An 18,007-nucleotide genomic window follows, 5' to 3' on the forward strand; every position below is an offset into this window, starting at 1 on the left:
AAGAGATCTGGTGTAGAGAAAAAAACGTACAGTTGTTGTAACTCAAGTCTGTTTCACTAAAAGACTACTAGAGGGTGTAATTTCCCTCAATACCAGCAGTTATCAGCTACTGGAGTAGTGTGGTGGTGTTCACCTGCAGGAACACAGCGTTCTGGCTGTGTTTTGGTATTTTATAGTTTGTTTGGGTTGCCCAAAAATATCGCCGTCTACTAGGGCTTTCACTTCTAGTGATGTTGACTAGTTGACTAGTTGCCTAGTTTACTAGTCGACTAGTTGTTTAACTACCTATTATGTAAAAAAATATTTTATGATATTTGTACATTTAAAAACTGTGTACATTGGTGACTATAATCTAGCATTCTAGCTGATCTTGAGGCCTACAAAAACGGAACAAACAAAAAAAAGAAAACGCTTTTTTTCTTATCAACTAGTCAACTAGTACCAGCAAGGTCAACTAGTGGATTTACTAGTCGACTAGTTGAATAGTCGACTAGTTGAATAGTCGACTAGTTGCTTAAAGCCCTACCATCTACCAAAACAAACAGTGAAAACACCAAAATACAGCGAGAGGGCTGTGTTTCTGCAGGAAAGAAAGATATATAGGTATATAGGGGAAATGATGGGTACAAAAGTATGTAAACATTTAAGTTATTCTGGTCATGGCCTTTGGGCGGGGGGGAGGTGTACTGTATCTGAAGATGAGGATTGCAATGTCATGGTGGGGGCGTACCTGGTGATAAGGAGTGCAGTGTCATGGTGAGTCGGGTGACTGTCGTCCGGGGGGTTTTGCTTCTGCTGCCAGACGCAGAAGTTGTGGAGAGTGGTGGCGGCGTTGAAGTTCACTGTGGGCCCTTCCTGTGTCCAGGGGGACAGCGGAAAATGTGACCGGAAAGAGCAAGCGGGTCAAACTGTGTGAAAGTGACCTGGCTGTGACTCCCGAGACTCCTTTCAGTGAGTCTCAGGAAATCAAAGAAGTAGTCTGAGCGGTGCATTCCCAACACAAGGTAAAACATCTTTCTAGTCGCTTGAATTGCTTCACTTTGGTAGCGCTGGTCAGCCATTGGTAAATGTGAGGTGAACGTCACTTCACTTGGGATTATCCAACTGGAGAGAAAATACAGAGGCAACGGAACACTTCATTCGTGTTGCCCTGTTGATGCCGCTTGACACAATGTACACTATCGTACGCAATCGTGCCGTTGGAACCATAGACTGTAAAAAATATCTTGCTTTGGGAACACACCTTCACAATAAGGTAATTTAGTGTTATACTATAACAAAGCTAAGCACAGCGAGCCACCTCAACCGTAACTCATTTGCAGGTCGCTAACTAACCGGCTACTGTATACCTTTTTTTCTTTTCTTTTTTACAAAGAGAACCTCAAGACTGACAAGGCAGCCAGTGTCCTCTTAAAATAGGCCTCACAGAGAAAAGGCCAGGCCAGGGACACCTGCACTGACGTCAGTGTTGTGTGTGCGCGTGCGTGTACTGTATGCGTGCATGTGTGAAGTTGTGGGACTCACCTGTTCATTGTGGATGACGATTAGCTTGACAATCACAACGTTGATGAGATTGCCGACGCTGGGGTCCCTGTACACCGCTGCAACCTGTAACAACACAAACACACAGACAAGAAATGCACACCTCCACTAATCTAAACAAAAGCACAGGGGGTGAGGGATGGAGGGAGGGAGGGAGAGAGAGAGAGAGAGAGAGAAAGAGAGGGGGGGCTAGGATAATTGGTAACTCAGTACTTGGGATGAAAGCGCAGGCCTCGCCTGTGCACCACAGGGCATAATCGAAATAGCAACAGCTCATTGGAGAAAGAGAGAGAAAAATTATATCTTCATTCCTTCTGGGTAAGTTTAATCAACGAGGATTAAGCACAATTACGGTTCCCCTATATGCACCTTCGGAAAGAGATGGAAAATAATAATACGGAAATAAAAGCCTGACCCCGCAACTAATGTGACATTTCTGCAAAAGCTGGAACTGGGCGCCCCACTGTGAGGACAAGAGCCTCCCCTTTGTATATTTTCTTCCCCTCCCTCTCTCGTTTCTCTCGCTCACCCCTGTCGCGGTCGGTCAGTGGGCTCCTGGGGCCATGCATGCGCAGCCCTCTGACAGGAACTCATTAGCCCACTATAAACATTTAGCTTGTCTTTAGCCTGGAGGGGAGACGAGGCGCAACGATCGCTCGCTCACTCGCTCTGGTAAAGTCAGGCCTGGGAGGACACTGGAGGGATGCAGCGCAACGGACCGGGGAAGCGGGGGCTTTTCCGGGGGCTTTTTGGAGCAAAGCACCTACGTAGTGTACTACGTACTTCAAAAGAGTGAGAAACACTGGCAGGGAGCTCCACTGATCTCATCCACCCAGATTTGGCACAAACATGCCGATGAATTCATTCTACTGTTATGCCACCAAAATGTGTAACGCCGAAGTCCTGATGTCACTCACTCACCCACTGGTTCACGGAAGTTTCTCTCTATGGAGAATAACATGGGGTCATCTTAAAGTCCGGTGGAAGACTCTCAACCGCCTGAGAACAGGAACGGGGCGATCAAAAGCTGCTATGGCCAGATGGGGCTACAAAACCGGCCCAACCATCTGTGAATGTGGAGAAGAGGACCATACGATGCAGCACTGCCTTGTCTGCCCTCTACTACGCAAACCGTGCAGCTTCAAAGATCTCGCAGAGTTCAACAATAATGCAAAAGACTGTAAAGAAGTGGGAAACTGTCATCTAACCACATGCTTCAAAGACACGAAAAGAAGAAGAATCTTAAAATCGTCTCATATAAGAATTATGGTCCAAAAATAAACAAACTGTCTTGGCAATATTGTTGGGGAGGTGTATCTGTATCGTTTACGACAGTCAGTCAGTCATATATGATACAGTCGGTTTCTAGCGAATATTTAACTCATTCAGGAGCAGTAACATTAGCGTTTTCTCTCAGTTGATTCTTCATATCCACATGATAGGCCCTATGGGGATTATAATTCAAATAAAAAGTGAACCAGTGGATTTAGCGTCCTCTACCGATATGGACGTCCGACTTCGGTGCTCTAGTGTAGTAACCTCCTACACTCCTTCAAAACTGCACCTGTCTGCAATTTGCAACTGAACCTAGACAAGTCTTCTAGCTTGCCAAAAGAAATTACCCCCCTGTAAATATACTTTTATTTCTCCTAGTATTGATGAGAGCCTTATGTGCCATAAGGCACAAAGTGGATAGGTAACAGGTAACAGAATTGATGATTTATTGTAGTATTGTATTCACTGTTTCCACACCTGAGCGGAAAACGGCCGACAGCCGCGGACAGAAGAAGCTGTTCGAGTTTTTTAGACAGCTGGTTGATGGAAAAGAAGCTCCACCTCCACGGCTGACTGCCGCGACGGACAGATTCCCGGAAACGCTCTCCTCCGCAGCAGTCAGCCGCGGAGGTGGAGCTTAATTTCCATCCCCAAGCTGTCTAAAAACCCGGAAAAGAAACTACGGACAGCCGAGAACGTCCGCTCATTAGTAAGTGTGGCAGCACCTATTGCATGTCTCATTGCTTATGTCTTGATGAATTGAATACGATAGCACCACAATGGATATTGTTATCCTTTTTTGCATTATTAGCTGTCCCTTAATAAAGCATTCTATCAAAATGGGGAAACTCACCCAGCCCCCGGGCACGGAATCCTCTCATGTACACAATGTACCCGTAAGGGTCCGTTTGGTTCCATTTGTACACGCTCTGAGTTGCAAATGGATAAATTAACACTGAACACTAAGCTCTGAAAGCCTGCAGAGCTTACACACACACACACACACACATTTCTCTTGCACCTTTTTCTTTGTTAGTCAGCTCTCTCTCTCTCTCTCTCTCTCTCTGGCGTAAAAACAAAGTGACATCATCATATTTGGAGAAGTGACAGACCCCGCTATTAACCCGACCGAGAGACCACCAGACGTACTGGCACGGCGGTTCATGCTGTCACCATGGCAACCAGGGATCAGGCTTGGCTGATTTCCCTGTTCTGCTTCAAGCGTCTCCGCCTGGCCGAGTGGTCTGCACCGAGCCCAAAGCTGACTGACTCAACAGTGTGTCTGTATGTCTGTCTGACTGTGCGTGTCTGTCTGTCTGTCTGTCTGTCTGTCTGTCTGTCTGTCTGTCTGTCTGTCTGTCTGTCTGTCTGTCTGTCTGTCTGTCTGTGCGTGCGTGCGTGCGTGTCAGCATGGGGAAACAAGTGGCACAATCACTGTAGCTTATCAACCTTCCTTAAGGATAACAGTGCAATGACAATCATTACTCCTCTATAGGTTAATGAGTGCTGTGAGTATTCAGTCTGCAGACAGACCTGTCTGCTATTTCTTTTGTGCTATTTTTGCATTAGTATTAGTATAGTACTTTCCTCTAGGCCAGTGGTTTGTTTTCACACTTTTTTGTGCCCAAGGCCGAGCACAAAAGATGGGTGGGCCATGTGCATTTTCAGAGCCCGTTATGATCAATCAATTGATTGTGTCAATGGAACTAACATAGTATAAGTTCCTACCTACATTAGCAGTATCACAATGAAAAAATCACACACGTGTGAACTGAGTGGTGCAATCCCCCCCCCCCCTCTCTCTCATTAGCAGGCAGCAGACAGCACTACCCCTCTTTCTGTTTCTGGCGCCCCCTACTGGTATTAATAAGTCACATACTCGTGCTCATGACCACTGATACAGGTACACAGGTACACGGACATTGCTGGTTGTAGGAGTGGTTGCACCACTCAAAAAATACAATGACTTCTGATTAGCCACAAGTTTGGAATCATTGCTACACAGTATAATAAGTGTAGTTTTACAGCACACCTGGACTTTGTACTTTGGGAACCACTGCTCCAGGGAGGCCCCTACAGAGCCCATTCTGACGGTGGGAAGCACAGCCTCCTCAGAAAGTGGGCTTGATTACAAGTCAACTCTCGAGGATCACATGCAGGCTTCGTAAAGGTCAGAGGTCAAAGTTCAAGTATACACATATGAAATCACATTCAGATGCGTGTGTCTGTGCTTCTTCCACTGGACCGTCAAGCAAACGTCACGCTTTACAACTGCACAGACTCACAGGTAAGGCTGTTTTATTAATCAAACTGCGCTTCGACTGCTCGCTATGGGAGAGCGCCCTCTGGCGTGATCATACAGAAGCATGGCATTGGGTGCCTGGTCCCACCCTTAAGGCGTGCGGCATAAAAGGCAAGGAGATCCCGTGACTCGCCATTCCACGCTTTCTTCTCGTGTGTATCACACGCAGATCATTATCACCAAAGTCTTTCAACGTAAGAATGAAATGATTTTAAAGGGAACAATATTTTACTTACTACTGACATGATTGTTAGGATGTAGTGCTCGAGGTTGCGTCCGTGGTGGCGCGTCATCTTGGCGTCGGCCGTCACCATCAGCTCGACGTAGCGCGGGTAGGACAGGAAGCGCTTGTGGCGGCTCGGGGATCTGGGGTGAGTAGCGTCGCTGGAGTTGGTTCCGTGGTGGCTGTGAACGTCTATGGCTGCTCCCACGTGGTCCATCTCCTCTGCCATAGCTCTGCCGCTCCCCAAGGTCACTGGCCTGGTGTTAGGCTCATCTGCTTTGGGAAACAAAGGAGATACATAAGGGGTCTTCGACGTGCTTCAGGCCAAGGACCAAGGACTACATACTGTATACAAATTGTGGTTGTTTAATGTCACACGGTGACTGTTTATTTAATGTTGTTGCATTTATATTAATGGGAACTCGGCGACCCATTGTTATTCTGTTTCGGCTCCAGTTGTTGGCTCTGGAACATTAATTTGATGCCATTTGCTCTGACCGAGGAGGATTAAACTGTTCTACTGAAGAAAGCTGCTGTTTCTTTGTCCTTCCTTTCCCTGGGTGGTGACTACTAGGTCACAAGTGGAAAGTAACTAAGTACATTTACTGTCTATATGTTTACCTTTGGAAAAGATTGCATATATTCTCAAGGACAAACAAGAAGTGTTTCAGGAGGTGTGGGGCTGTTTTATTAGATACATAAAGAACAATAAATTGTCACACTTAATGGATCTGAAGAGGAGTAGTGCTGCTGTTGTTTTTTTGTTTAGTTTTTTGGTTATTGTGTTGCTTTCTTTATATTAGTAACTGTATTGTCTTGTAATGTTCATTGTTGTTTTCTGTATGTTTGAATTGTCATTTGTGTGTAAAAAAGGAAAATAAATACATTGTTTAAAAAAACTATGTACATTTACTTAAGTATTGTACTAAGAACAATTTTGAGCTACATGTATTTGTACTTTACTTGAGTATTTACACTTTCCAGTACTTTTACTTCTACTCCACTACATTTATTTGAAAACTTTAGTTACAAGTTACTTTTGATTTTGATTATTATTACAAAACATACAGTAACCACTTTAGCCCTAGGCCAAAACTGTACATTTCGGCCATTCGAAAATAGCCGATCTACAAGCTGACAATGCACCACGATGCGACGCATCACGCATGTAGACTTTTAAGTAAAACATTTGAGTTTCCACTGGTTTCCTTGAACACGAGAAGTGTGAATGGGTAAGGCAGTGGCCCTCAATTGTTCATTAATTAATTGATTATTAATTAAGTCAACTAACCAATCACTAGAGATGCTAGTCTGATACTTGTTTTTTTTTCTTTTTTTCAAAATATGTTTTTGTGGTTTTCGCCTTTATTTTACTTTTGGTAGAGGTTGGGAGATGGGGGGTGACACGCAGCAAAGGCCGTTGGGAGACCGGGAGTCGAACGCGCGGTGGCTGCACAAGGGGCCTGGTCCTGGACGACTGAGCCACTCACTGCCCAGGCCTGCTGCCCAATGCCCAATTCAGAGCATGTCATAATAGGTGAATTTTCGGCAGAAATATAGCAGATCTACACAAGCTGTCATTGTAAGGGATGCAATACAATGTGAGCTTGTAGATCTGCTATTTTCAGCTAAGAGTTTTGTACAGAAAGAAAGAGGGAGGCCTAGTATAGAGCCTCGGAGGATGGTATAGGGTTATAAAAGAAACCTCTCAGGTAATGAATAATTATGATTAGAATGAACTTCAAATGAACCATGATAATTATACTAATTAAAGCTGCAAGGGGCTGGGCTAAGTTTCACCAATGAAGGACTCTGAACCAACTCCAATGACACCACCCACAAGTCTGTATGACAAACCGTTGAAAACCGCGATTTCAATAGGGCTTCGCACTACTGTGCAGTGCTCGGGCCCTAATAACTTTATTTACCATATAGCACATTTCAAAGCATGGTTTGCAAAAAAGGAAAAGCAGGTAAGTAAAAGCAAGTAAAAAGTATCACAATGAAACGCACGCACACGCACACACGCACACACACTCACCTACACAGTAAAAGGCAGTTCTCTCGGCTTAGCTGCATTCCAGTGACATAACACACAGAGTGCTGGACTTTGGCGAAAAAGCCAACATAAATTGTCGTGTCATTCCAACGCTTAGAAAAACAGTTGTACCGAGTGACACGGGGTCACTGGCAAAGCTTTGAGGCTAAGGGTTTGCAGGCCAGGCAAGCCGCCGCATTCCCTACTGGCTGAACACGGCCTACAACACCAGTAGTTCTCAAACCTTTCCGTGTCAAGGACCACCTAATTGGTAGGTGTTTGGCCGTGGACTCCCCCATCTGAAAATGTTTTGTGCCAGAAGAGAAGATTATGTTAAAATAAATCTAAGCACACAGCGCTAACTATACACACTACTGCTGTGGACCTCCTGGGACCCTACCAAGGACCCCACTCTGAGAACCACTGGCCTACACAAACTGAGAAAATCCCACGATGACGTTTTACTAACTATGCCCCCTGGTCACTGACCCCCACCCCACCCCATGTGTGCGTAATCCAAGTGGGAACATAACAAAAAAAAAACTCCCACTGCGACCACCGACAGTATATTACACAAAGTTAGAGGGAATGTATGCCATTTGCACCCGAAATGCAACAAATCAAAAGTTCAATATGCCTCAAGGCCGATACTTTTCTATTTCCAGGTCGTGGGTGAATGCCTTTAACAACATTCTGAAGAAGATGAAGGAAGAAGAGAGTAATGTGCAACGCCTGGGCCGCTGGCGCGGCTTCCAGACCTTTTTCTCTCTCTTTCAGGTGGACCTCAGCTGAGCTGCACGTGTCGAGTAAACCTGGCTGAGCAATGAGAGGGAGATTCCTTTTACCTTGACAGGGTTACAGGGAAGAAAATAAGACTGCAAGGAAGAGAGAAGACAGAGCGACTCATTCTATAGGAACAGAGAAAGACAAGAAAAGCGCCCCGAGGACAACCTGTAAAGGTGAAGGGAGCGGAGGACTTAATTACATGTGTTTATGTTGTCTGTGCGCACCGATGTTTCCTGAGATTGCAGGCTGAAAGAGACCTTTTGGAAAGAGGAGCCTTGGGTAGGAATGGGGGGGTGGGGAGACATGGGAGAGGAAAGGGGTTTAGCGGAGACCTTCTATACTTTCCACTCAGGCGAGCTCCAAGCCGCCCTCAAGAAAAAGGTCATATTGTTTAGTAGACACAGCTGCAGGGAGTCTATTCCTGCCTGAGCAGCCCGAGTCGAACCTCACGGAGGATGTTCTCTGTTAAGAAATAACATCATCAGCAACATCACAAACGTGTCCTCGGAAAATAAAAGAACTTCAGCCAAAGACTAACATTGCATTAGCAGCATGGGCCAGATTTGCCGGGTAACTTTACATGAGCACTGTAGACATGAGCACTGTAGACATCAGTACATAAGCATGCAGAGCGGTATGCTGTCCAGATCTGTGCTGATTTACAGCCAGGACTTGTAATATTTGCTGCTGTCTCACAGCTGCACGGGGAAAGACAGATTTCACCAGCTACCAAACCCTGCATCCAATAAGGGGAGATGAGAGAAGAGGGGGGGGAAAGCCACGGTACAATAGAATGCAATTAAAGAATAAACAAATTCTGAAAGAATATATTCAAGTAAATTCCATGGGTATTCATGCATTAAATCACTATGTACACCAAGTCTCTTGGTGGATGTCAAGTCTTTCAACGGTTGGTTATGCCACACTGCAATTACAGACTGGAGCTTTAAGACCTTCAGATGCCCCGGCACAACCTTTAGGCTACAACATCTTGGAAGTGCTCCCATTTTCGGAGCAGGAAAAGCTGACAGATGGAACATGCATTAGTTCAGAGGTATAAAAGGTGATGGCACAGAGACAACAAGTGTGAAAGGGAAAAAAATGAAAATGCTTCCACAGTTTAGGAGACAGGCATACTTGAGTTAAGTCTGTCATCGCACAAAACATCCCCTCCTCGCCTTTGGATAACCCATTCATCCTGAAATGTCCCCATTGTCTCCGGAACTCTCAATCTTTCCAGTGTCAGACAGAGAGAGATTGTGTGTGACTGTTAGCCTGTGTTAGGCCAGAGGGGGGGGAATAGGAAGGCGACAAGGAAAACTTGACGAGTGCTGTGAGATTGTTGAAGCGAGGGTGGAACGTGACCCGCTGCCACCATGGCACATGAGCGGCGCTGCTGCTCCTGCCGCCTTGAGGCCCTGCCCCCGTGCCAGCTATACCCGTGTTAGCGCCAAGCCCGGACCGTGCCCATGCACACAGCCCAGGCCACACGAAGGGGCTTGTATTTTCAGAGAAAGAAAGAAAAAAATCTCTCTTTGGGGCCAAAGAACCACTCTAAACCCCTGAAACAGACTCATCACTGCAGACAGTCCGACATCAAAGGGATTATCAAAGCACAGAAAGGGCTCTGATTCATCGACTTAAGTGTTAAGACCCACACAAAGAAGGTGGAAGTTGAAAAAGAGGAGGAGGATGAGGTGGAAATATGGCCACTGTAATAATAGCCTTTAAATCAGCTCAGATTAGCCAAACGCAACCTTTACCCAAATCGCCTTAGGTTCAAATCCCCGCCTTTCAGTGAGGAGTACCCTGCTACTTACACCATGAAAAGACAATGCTAACCGCTTATCGGGATCCCTAGCAAGAGCCTGATGAGAGTACCTTAAAGGACTCATCGCCCCTAACCCCGCCACCCAAAGCCTGCTCTCTTCTAACACCCAGCTTCTCCCCGTCCCTCACACCATTCTCCGCACCATGGGCGAGCGGGCCTTCTGCTACACAGCCCCATGTCTCTGGAACTCCCTTCCCTTGAGAGCGCCACAGTCTACTGATGCTTTTAAAAATCCAAAGCATTCCTATGACATTTTTTGTCCTCTTACTTGGTTTTAACCTGACCCTTTTAGTTTAGATGTTTTGATGTTATTTTTACTTTTTATTTCTTGCCATGCTTTTAACTCTGTAAGCACTCTGAGATTTGAAAGAATGTAAAGTGCTATATAAATAAAATGAATTATTATTATTATCATTATGACCAGCTGTGCACACATGGACATAGCATCAGTGGGCACTGTCACATAAGATGTCTATATACAGTATTTACATTCTGGAGCAATAGAGCGTCGCAGTCCCGCCCCCTCGAGAGACCCGGAAAATAAATTCCTGTTCATTTTCCTCATAGACTTTTCAGAAAGTATTTATTTAAAGACGTTTACACCGCGGACAAAGCCAACTCTTGTCGTGACAAATCATGACAACAAACACAATTTTTCGGGCTGAACAAATAATTAGAAAGAAGAAGAAAACGGCAGGTTACAACACTTTTTTTGTTGTTTTTCTTCTTTGTAATTATTTGTTTGGTCCAAAATATTGTGTTTGTTGTCATGATTTATCACGACAAGAGTTGGCTTTGTACGACGCTTATAAGGTCTTTAAATAAATACGTTTTGAAATGTCTATGGGAAAAATGCATTGGGAACTATTTCCTGGGCCTGGCGTCGTCATGAAAGGGGGCGGGACTGCGATGCTCTATAGTACCGGTACACAACCATGCCAACACCAAATGCCGTGTGCCGTGATTTTTGTTTCTCCAGTTTTTCACGTGTTTATGATGTGACAGTACTTCATTATTCCCCTTGGTGTGGTTGTTATGGGCAATGATGTCTTCCCTAACCCTTTGTATTTAGGGTTTCTTCCTGGAGGCTGAAACCTTGACAGTCAAACAGCTGTGGGTGCGGCTTTAGTTCAGGTGGATCACCAGTTCACCACCCATCACCACCCACCAGGCAAACCAGGCATACTTAATGCGTGTCCACATAAAAACGTCATTTTAACAAATTCTTCCTCCTTATATAATAATAATACCCGATGGTCATGTTTTAGGGTGGAAATAAATCTAACTTGCAAAATGTTAATGCACAGGGGTCAATAAAACGCTGGTCCATGTTAGCTAAGAGCAGTGAAGCATAACAGAGGACAGTAAAATGAGCTATGCATCGCACATGTACGTATAGAGGTTAGTAACCTCTATAAATGTGGCATTTTGCTTAGCACCACTTTATACGCAGCTGAATAACGCCCAAACCAAACTAGTTTTTCTGGTCCAGTGCTAACATGCTGAGGCTTACATTATGATTTAATAAAACAAACTAATATAAATTATGTTTATATCCCCTGCTCAATGTGAGATGTTATTGCTCACTGACAACCAGCAACCAGCAAACACAAGATCTTTGAACAGGCCCCAAGATTTAGTTGGCCCTGTATGTATTTCTGTTTATACAATCAATCATTGGTTGAAGACATCATGCATTTGTATTTCCTAGAGTCCACACATGTAAAACCAGACTGCCAAATTATTTTTATCAGCTTTTTTCCATAGGCCTACGGGCTACGGCTGATTCTAAAAACGCCTTCTAAAGCCTGACCTAAGTTTTCTGAAAAACTTCAAATATGTATATAGCAGCATCAAGTTTTTAAATTTTTTGAATACTGTACATACTGTACAGAACCCAAATATGGGTTCCCGGCCTGAGGGGGTAAGACACCAAAAGGGGGTTCCCGCCCAGAATGGGTTAAAGCGTTTATTTACCCCTTAAACCCTACAGTATACAGTACTTAATAGACCAGGGTCCCTCAATGTCCTATATCAGGTACACTCCCCATCAACACCATGGGCTCCATTTTCGTCACCGCTAAACCCCTTATCCCAAAACTTCTTTGCCTTTTTTTTTTTTACTATTTTGAAAAACATTTTTGAATAGTTCAGCTAGCCTCTACATTGACACGTTGTGAGCTTGTAGACTGGCCATTTTAACTATTCAAAAATGTTTTGTAAAATAGTAAAAAAGGCAAAGAAGTTTAGGGATAAGGGGTTTAGCTGTGACGAAAATGGAGCCCCAAATCTCTTTCACGAAAATAGTCGATCTACAAGCGTAGATCTGCTATTTTTGTGCGGGTAGGGGCACACTAGGGTTCACGTGGTTAATCCTTGACTTCCAGTGCTCTCATTCTGGCCTTCCCTTCTCTGTCAAATGTATCAGTGCCAAACGCAGCCCCAAAACAAAGGAGAACGTGCATCGCATTGTAAAGCTAATTAACATTCTTTTACAATATCCCGCTGAGAGTTAAAATGTCCGCTCCTCAGGGTGCCAATTAAATAAGACAGTGTACCTTACATTGAGCATAGGTAATGCTTGGGTCCTTTGCGAGGTCAGAGAGTGCTTATGGTACTTTAATAGACCCTACGATACCGTTAAGTGGAAAACATGCGCTGTCCCCCGCAGACACAAGCACAATTAAGCAGAATTCTGTGGCCAGACAAAGAGCAGAACGGGCTGCTAATTGTTGATGCTGAAGAAGGTTTTTTGAAGTGGCATGACATTTGACCCCATGGGAAGATGGTGGGGCTTTGTACACTTGCAGTGGCTGGTTTGTTATTTTGAGTCCAGAGGCTGGCTAAAAACAGCTGGGGTGGAGGGGGTGGAGCCCCAGGTCACTTCAGGGGAATGCAACAATATGTGTGGTATTGATGAGAGAGAGAGAGAGAAAAAAGGAATTATACAATTACACAAGCACATTATGATTGTAAAGAACAATCAAGAAATATGAATAAGTATTCCACAACCTGCAGTCTCCTGATAAAGCAGCATCACAAACAAATGCACAACTAACCTATCTATATGCACTAACCTATCTGCGGCATATGCACAAAGTCCTTGTCTGATGAAAACTACAAAATAGTCTGCATTTCTAGAAACGCAGACATTGTAAGGCAGTGAAAGGTGTCTTACCCATTCTCTCTCACACACTCACACACTCTCTCTCACACTCACACACACACACACACACACACACACACACACACACACACACACACACACACACACACACACACACACACACACACACACACACACACACTAAACGTATAATCGCTTTCTTCTCATTACTGAATGGCAGCAATATACTTTAATTTTATTCACGTTCGAGTGAGGGACTCACTTGCCATGATACACTGGTCTACATGCTGTTAAGGCATTGCAATGCAAAGTGCTGTAAGCTTACATATCTGTTCTTTTTTACGAGCGACGAGGCAGTTTAACTTTCTCGTTTAACTCACTACGGTGAGGTGCGCTCCACGTTGGTGTTAAATGGGCTGTGGAACAATCCAAATGGGGCATACATGAATAAGGCGCTTTTGGTGAGATTCATCATTTAATACATCAAGGGCCCTATCTTGCGTCAGAGACACTAAATCGGTAATTTGGGGATTTAGCAATGCGTGAGAGGCGTTCACGCATAAAAATTACTATCTTATATCCCAGCCTAAATCCCTAACACACCTCTGGTACCCGTTACATTACGCATAGGTCTGGTTTGGGGTTACAATAATGAAACCAATCACCGTACCACATAACATTGACTTTAAAAGAAGACTGCGCAATCCATTATGCATTGCCCATTATCCCCAGTGCAATGTTGCCTTACACTATGGCCCATCGCCCATGGAAGAGCCACGCGTGTCGCAGCCTTGGAAACAAATTATATTTGATACAGAGGACTCTTTTGTGTGTCCAGTAGGAAATGTGCAGACATCGACAAAGAAAGCCTGCAGCTTTGAATCACACATTGCCAGATGATGGATGGCCAAATACTCTGGGTGATGACACTGATGATCCAGGAGCCAGCTCTTAGCAACCCTGCTGTCCCCATGTCTGTCGCTATCTCACACCTCTGTCACACATGCCTCTGTGACAGTCCCTGTCACTTAATTCGCCCAAACTATACCAGTCAGCCCCCCTGACTCAGTTCTGTCTGTCTGTCTGTCTAGACTGCCCAGACAGTATAACAGAAAATAGCCCCGGCTGGTATTTGTTACGGGAACACAAAACACACTGGGTTCAGCGTGGCTGAAGTTTCAGGTCAGGAGGACAAATGAATGCTATTACCGTTGTGCGTAAAGCTGCCCAGGCCCTGCCTCACCCTGCCCTGTCCTGCCCGGTCCTGTCCAAGGATGTCTGTTATGCTCCAGTCAGATGACAAAATGGAACAGTTGTATATTTAGCTGCTTGTATAATTTGGTGGGCACGCAGTGTTATGAAGCCCGGTGTAATAATGAGGACACCATGGCTGAAAAAAGACCTTCATGAGTATTTTAAATGGATTCGCCAGCTGACAGCCCAAAACGATACTCAAAACAACTGTATGATGGTGAAATATAAAACACAGCATACTTTTCCCAACTAACTTTGCGCAACCAGTTATTCTCAGTAATGTTGTTCAATTTTTTTTTTATAGGTGCATGGCTATAATACTAATACTATAATAATAATAATGGAATGCATTTTATAGCGCCTTTCTAGGCACAGAGTGCTTACTCAGCGTCCTCACTTCCCACATTCACACACCAATGGTGGCAAATACAGCTTGTGAGGCTCCGACCAACTCATTGAAGCAATGTGGGCACGGTTCAATTTCTGGCCCAAGGACACTTCGACATATGGACAGGAGGAGCCGGGATTCGAACACTGGGAGTGATAGTGTGGTAAATGGTAAATGGTGCATTTATATAGTTTCACGACTCCAGTCTTTATCCAAGGCGCTTTACATAGATTGTGCATTACATTCACCCATTCACACACAGATGCATGGAAACCATGCAAGGCACTAACCAGCACATCAGGAGCAATTAGGGGTTCAGAGTCTTGCTCAAGGACATTTCGACACTAACTCTCATGGGGGAGCCCCGGTTCGAACTGGCAAACTTGCGGTTACCATCCAGCCACCGCCACCCCAGTGTGTTCTTTAAAGGGACACTTCACCCCTTTTGCAACCAGATCTCATTTTAATGATGATGAGGATGTTGTTTGGGGGACAATAAACACTTTCCTGGGATTTTATGTGGGTAATGTGTTTTTAGATATTTTACAGGGGAGGGCTGTCTTACTGAGTCAACATGTAGTCCCAGTGTCCATGACATCATAGACACTTGGAAATACTAAAATATCTAAAAACACTGACATTACCCACATAAAACCCCCAGGAAAGTGTTTCTTGTCTCCCAAACATCATTAAAATAAGATCTGGTTGCAAAAGGGGTGACGACTGACTCCATGTGTATTGGAGCTTGGAGGAGACATGTGGTTGTCGACTCTACTCTACACCCTCAGGCCAGAAAGTGTGGGGCTGGCAGCAACTGAGACCATGCAGGCAGTTGTAGGTCATTGTTCGAGGGGGAATTAGTATGAAACAACAAAACATTTATTTAGGGGAAAAAAGAAGAAGATTTTGTTTTCAGAGCCAAGTGGTGGATGAGAAGAAGGCTACTTCAGAGATGCAGGTGTAGAGGATTTAATAAAAGAAAGGCTGGCAGTGGGAGGCTTGGGAAGAGAACAGGCTGGGGCCGCTGCCAGGCCTGTGAGTGAGGCCGTCGGGCAGGCAGGCAGCACATGCAGCGCAGGCCCAGTTTGTACTGCTGTGCTGCCTCACACACACATGAAACAAGAAGCTCCACTCTATCTGTCTCCTGCTCTGCTCGCTCAGCGATTTCCCACCAAACAATCAGGGGGACATTTCATCCGACCGCAGGGCCAGGAGATGACACGCATTCTCAGACACACCGATAAGCCCGGAGCTGTGCAGTGTGCACGTGCATATGTTGCAAGTGTGCGTGTGTACACACACACACACACACACACACACACACACACACACACACACACACACACACACACACACACACACACACACACACACACACACACACACACACACACACACACACACACACACACACACACACAGAGAGAGATGAAGTATCATTCAGTGCATGCACACAACATACACAAAGCTAACTTTTTTATGCTTAGCAACAAAAGATGCTTCCTGGAACAGGGGGTGTTGGGGGAGGGTGTTGTTTGGTCCGTCCAGGGGGGGCAGAGGGGGGGGGGGGGTCTAAGCCTTGTGGAGCCAACTGACATCCCGATGCCCCAACACCACCGCAAGCCAGACCCCAAAGGTGAGAGAGGTTGTCTGAACGATCAGCACCCATCCATCACACCCCTACCCAGCTATACCTCTCCTCCTGACCCCGCTGAAGAGCCGGCGTTAAGAGGCAGACAAAAGGCTTAAAGCACACATGGTGTCCCGACCCTGATCTCGCAAACAAACCAGCATAGCGAGCCCAGAAAGCAAGCACCTCTCTAGGGGGGGAAAACGCTCAAGGTCACCCCCCCCCCACCCATGGAGTCCAATGAGTGACTCCAAACAAAGAGGGAAGTGAGGTCACAGTCAACAAGTGCCTCCATTCACATACATGAAAGCGCAAAGGGGGGAGTGGGCAGTGATTCAAGTCGGCTAGTTCAAAACCCCGGGCGGAGGAGGGGCATTTTTCCATGTAAATGAACCCATTGACCAAAGACCTGATGCTAGCATTTGGACTGCCATGTATACATACACGCACACACACACACACACACAGTGGCAACTCCTATATAGTGATTATGTTCGGATGCAATGCCGCTTCCACGGACCACCACATCAAAGCTGTTGTCAGTCACGCGGCCCGCCCCATGTAGCCAGCCTGTGTGATTTATGGTGCAGGCGAAGACAGCCGGTGGATCGCATTGGTCTACCGATCTGAGCCCCCGCCCCCCTCCTCCCCTCCCCGGTAGAAAACAGCGGAGAACACTTAACATCACCAAATTTGGAGCAACGCCCCTCTGCACTGTTATTGGTTAGCAAAATACAAGTTTCCAATGGGTTTCCCCAGGCATTTATTTTTGAACCGAATGCGAACGAAAAATTAAAGCCTGGGTACTAAGGCTATATGAGTCACATCACTGTTCCAGGCCAGCAAGACCTGTTCTAGTTAGCCACAAGGCCAAGATGGGGATGGAAGCATTAGCACTCTAGGGGCACTAACATTGTGAGATCATTCTTCTTTAACCACTTTCAACCAGGAAAGAAATAGCCTATCTACAAACTCACAACCGTGAGCTATTTGGCATACAAGTTGGAAAGGGCTTACCTGGATAATGTGTGTCTGCGTTTTCACAAGTCAATCAATGTGGCAACGTTTTCCACATTAATCTGGCAATTACACAAAACTTGGCATTCCAGAACCTTGGGACTCGCAACCAACTTAATGCATGTGACAAGCGATACTCTCTCATTCCTTCCTTTATTGGCCTCTGCGGCTTGTCTTTGCATGGAGCATAGAAAGCAGAGGGGAGAGAGAGAGGCAGGACTGGGGGCGTGGGGGAGAGAAAGACAAGAATCTGCCCCTATCCTGGGGCACCCTCATCCTCGTGGCTATCTCCATCGGAGGACGACACTGATTCACATGCAAGCTCCCACAGTCAGATAGCCCTCAGAATGGCTCATTACTGGGCCACAGGCAGTGTTGTGATTTCAGGCCGACTGGCTCCTTCTGCTGGGGGGCTTTTAAAAGCCCAACGCTGACGCAGCAAGCGAGGAATACTCTCGTAACGTTAATCGCCCACTTGACAGCTATCAACTCTCCAGGTATTTCTAAACAGTGGCCAAAGCCACCCACCAGGTTGGCTATGGCGGTAGAGTTAATAGAGGTGTGAATGAAAGGAGAACGCTTTCTGCAGGGAAA

At 45.5% G+C, this 18,007-nt stretch overlaps 1 protein-coding gene across 3 annotated transcripts in view; it reads right to left on the reverse strand.

Annotated features, from left to right (window-relative positions):
* Positions 1 to 18,007, reverse strand: part of LOC308314834 (A disintegrin and metalloproteinase with thrombospondin motifs 20) — a 147,256-nt gene that overhangs the window by 117,852 nt on the left and 11,397 nt on the right. For 2 of the 3 annotated variants that reach the window (XM_080762574.1, XM_080762576.1), the window contains exons 4-6: positions 5,356 to 5,618; positions 1,525 to 1,608; positions 731 to 855 (exon numbers count right to left, since the gene is read on the reverse strand). In XM_080762574.1, the coding sequence (XP_080618700.1) occupies positions 731 to 855; positions 1,525 to 1,608; positions 5,356 to 5,618 (472 nt within the window). The remainder of the gene's footprint in view (positions 1 to 730; positions 856 to 1,524; positions 1,609 to 5,355; positions 5,619 to 18,007) is intronic. The other variant, XM_080762575.1, reaches the window with a different exon arrangement.

The sequence above is a fragment of the Protomyctophum bolini genome, assembly GCF_963924005.1.
Source record: "Protomyctophum bolini genome assembly, chromosome: 4".
Classification (NCBI taxonomy): Eukaryota; Metazoa; Chordata; class Actinopteri; order Myctophiformes; family Myctophidae; genus Protomyctophum; species Protomyctophum bolini.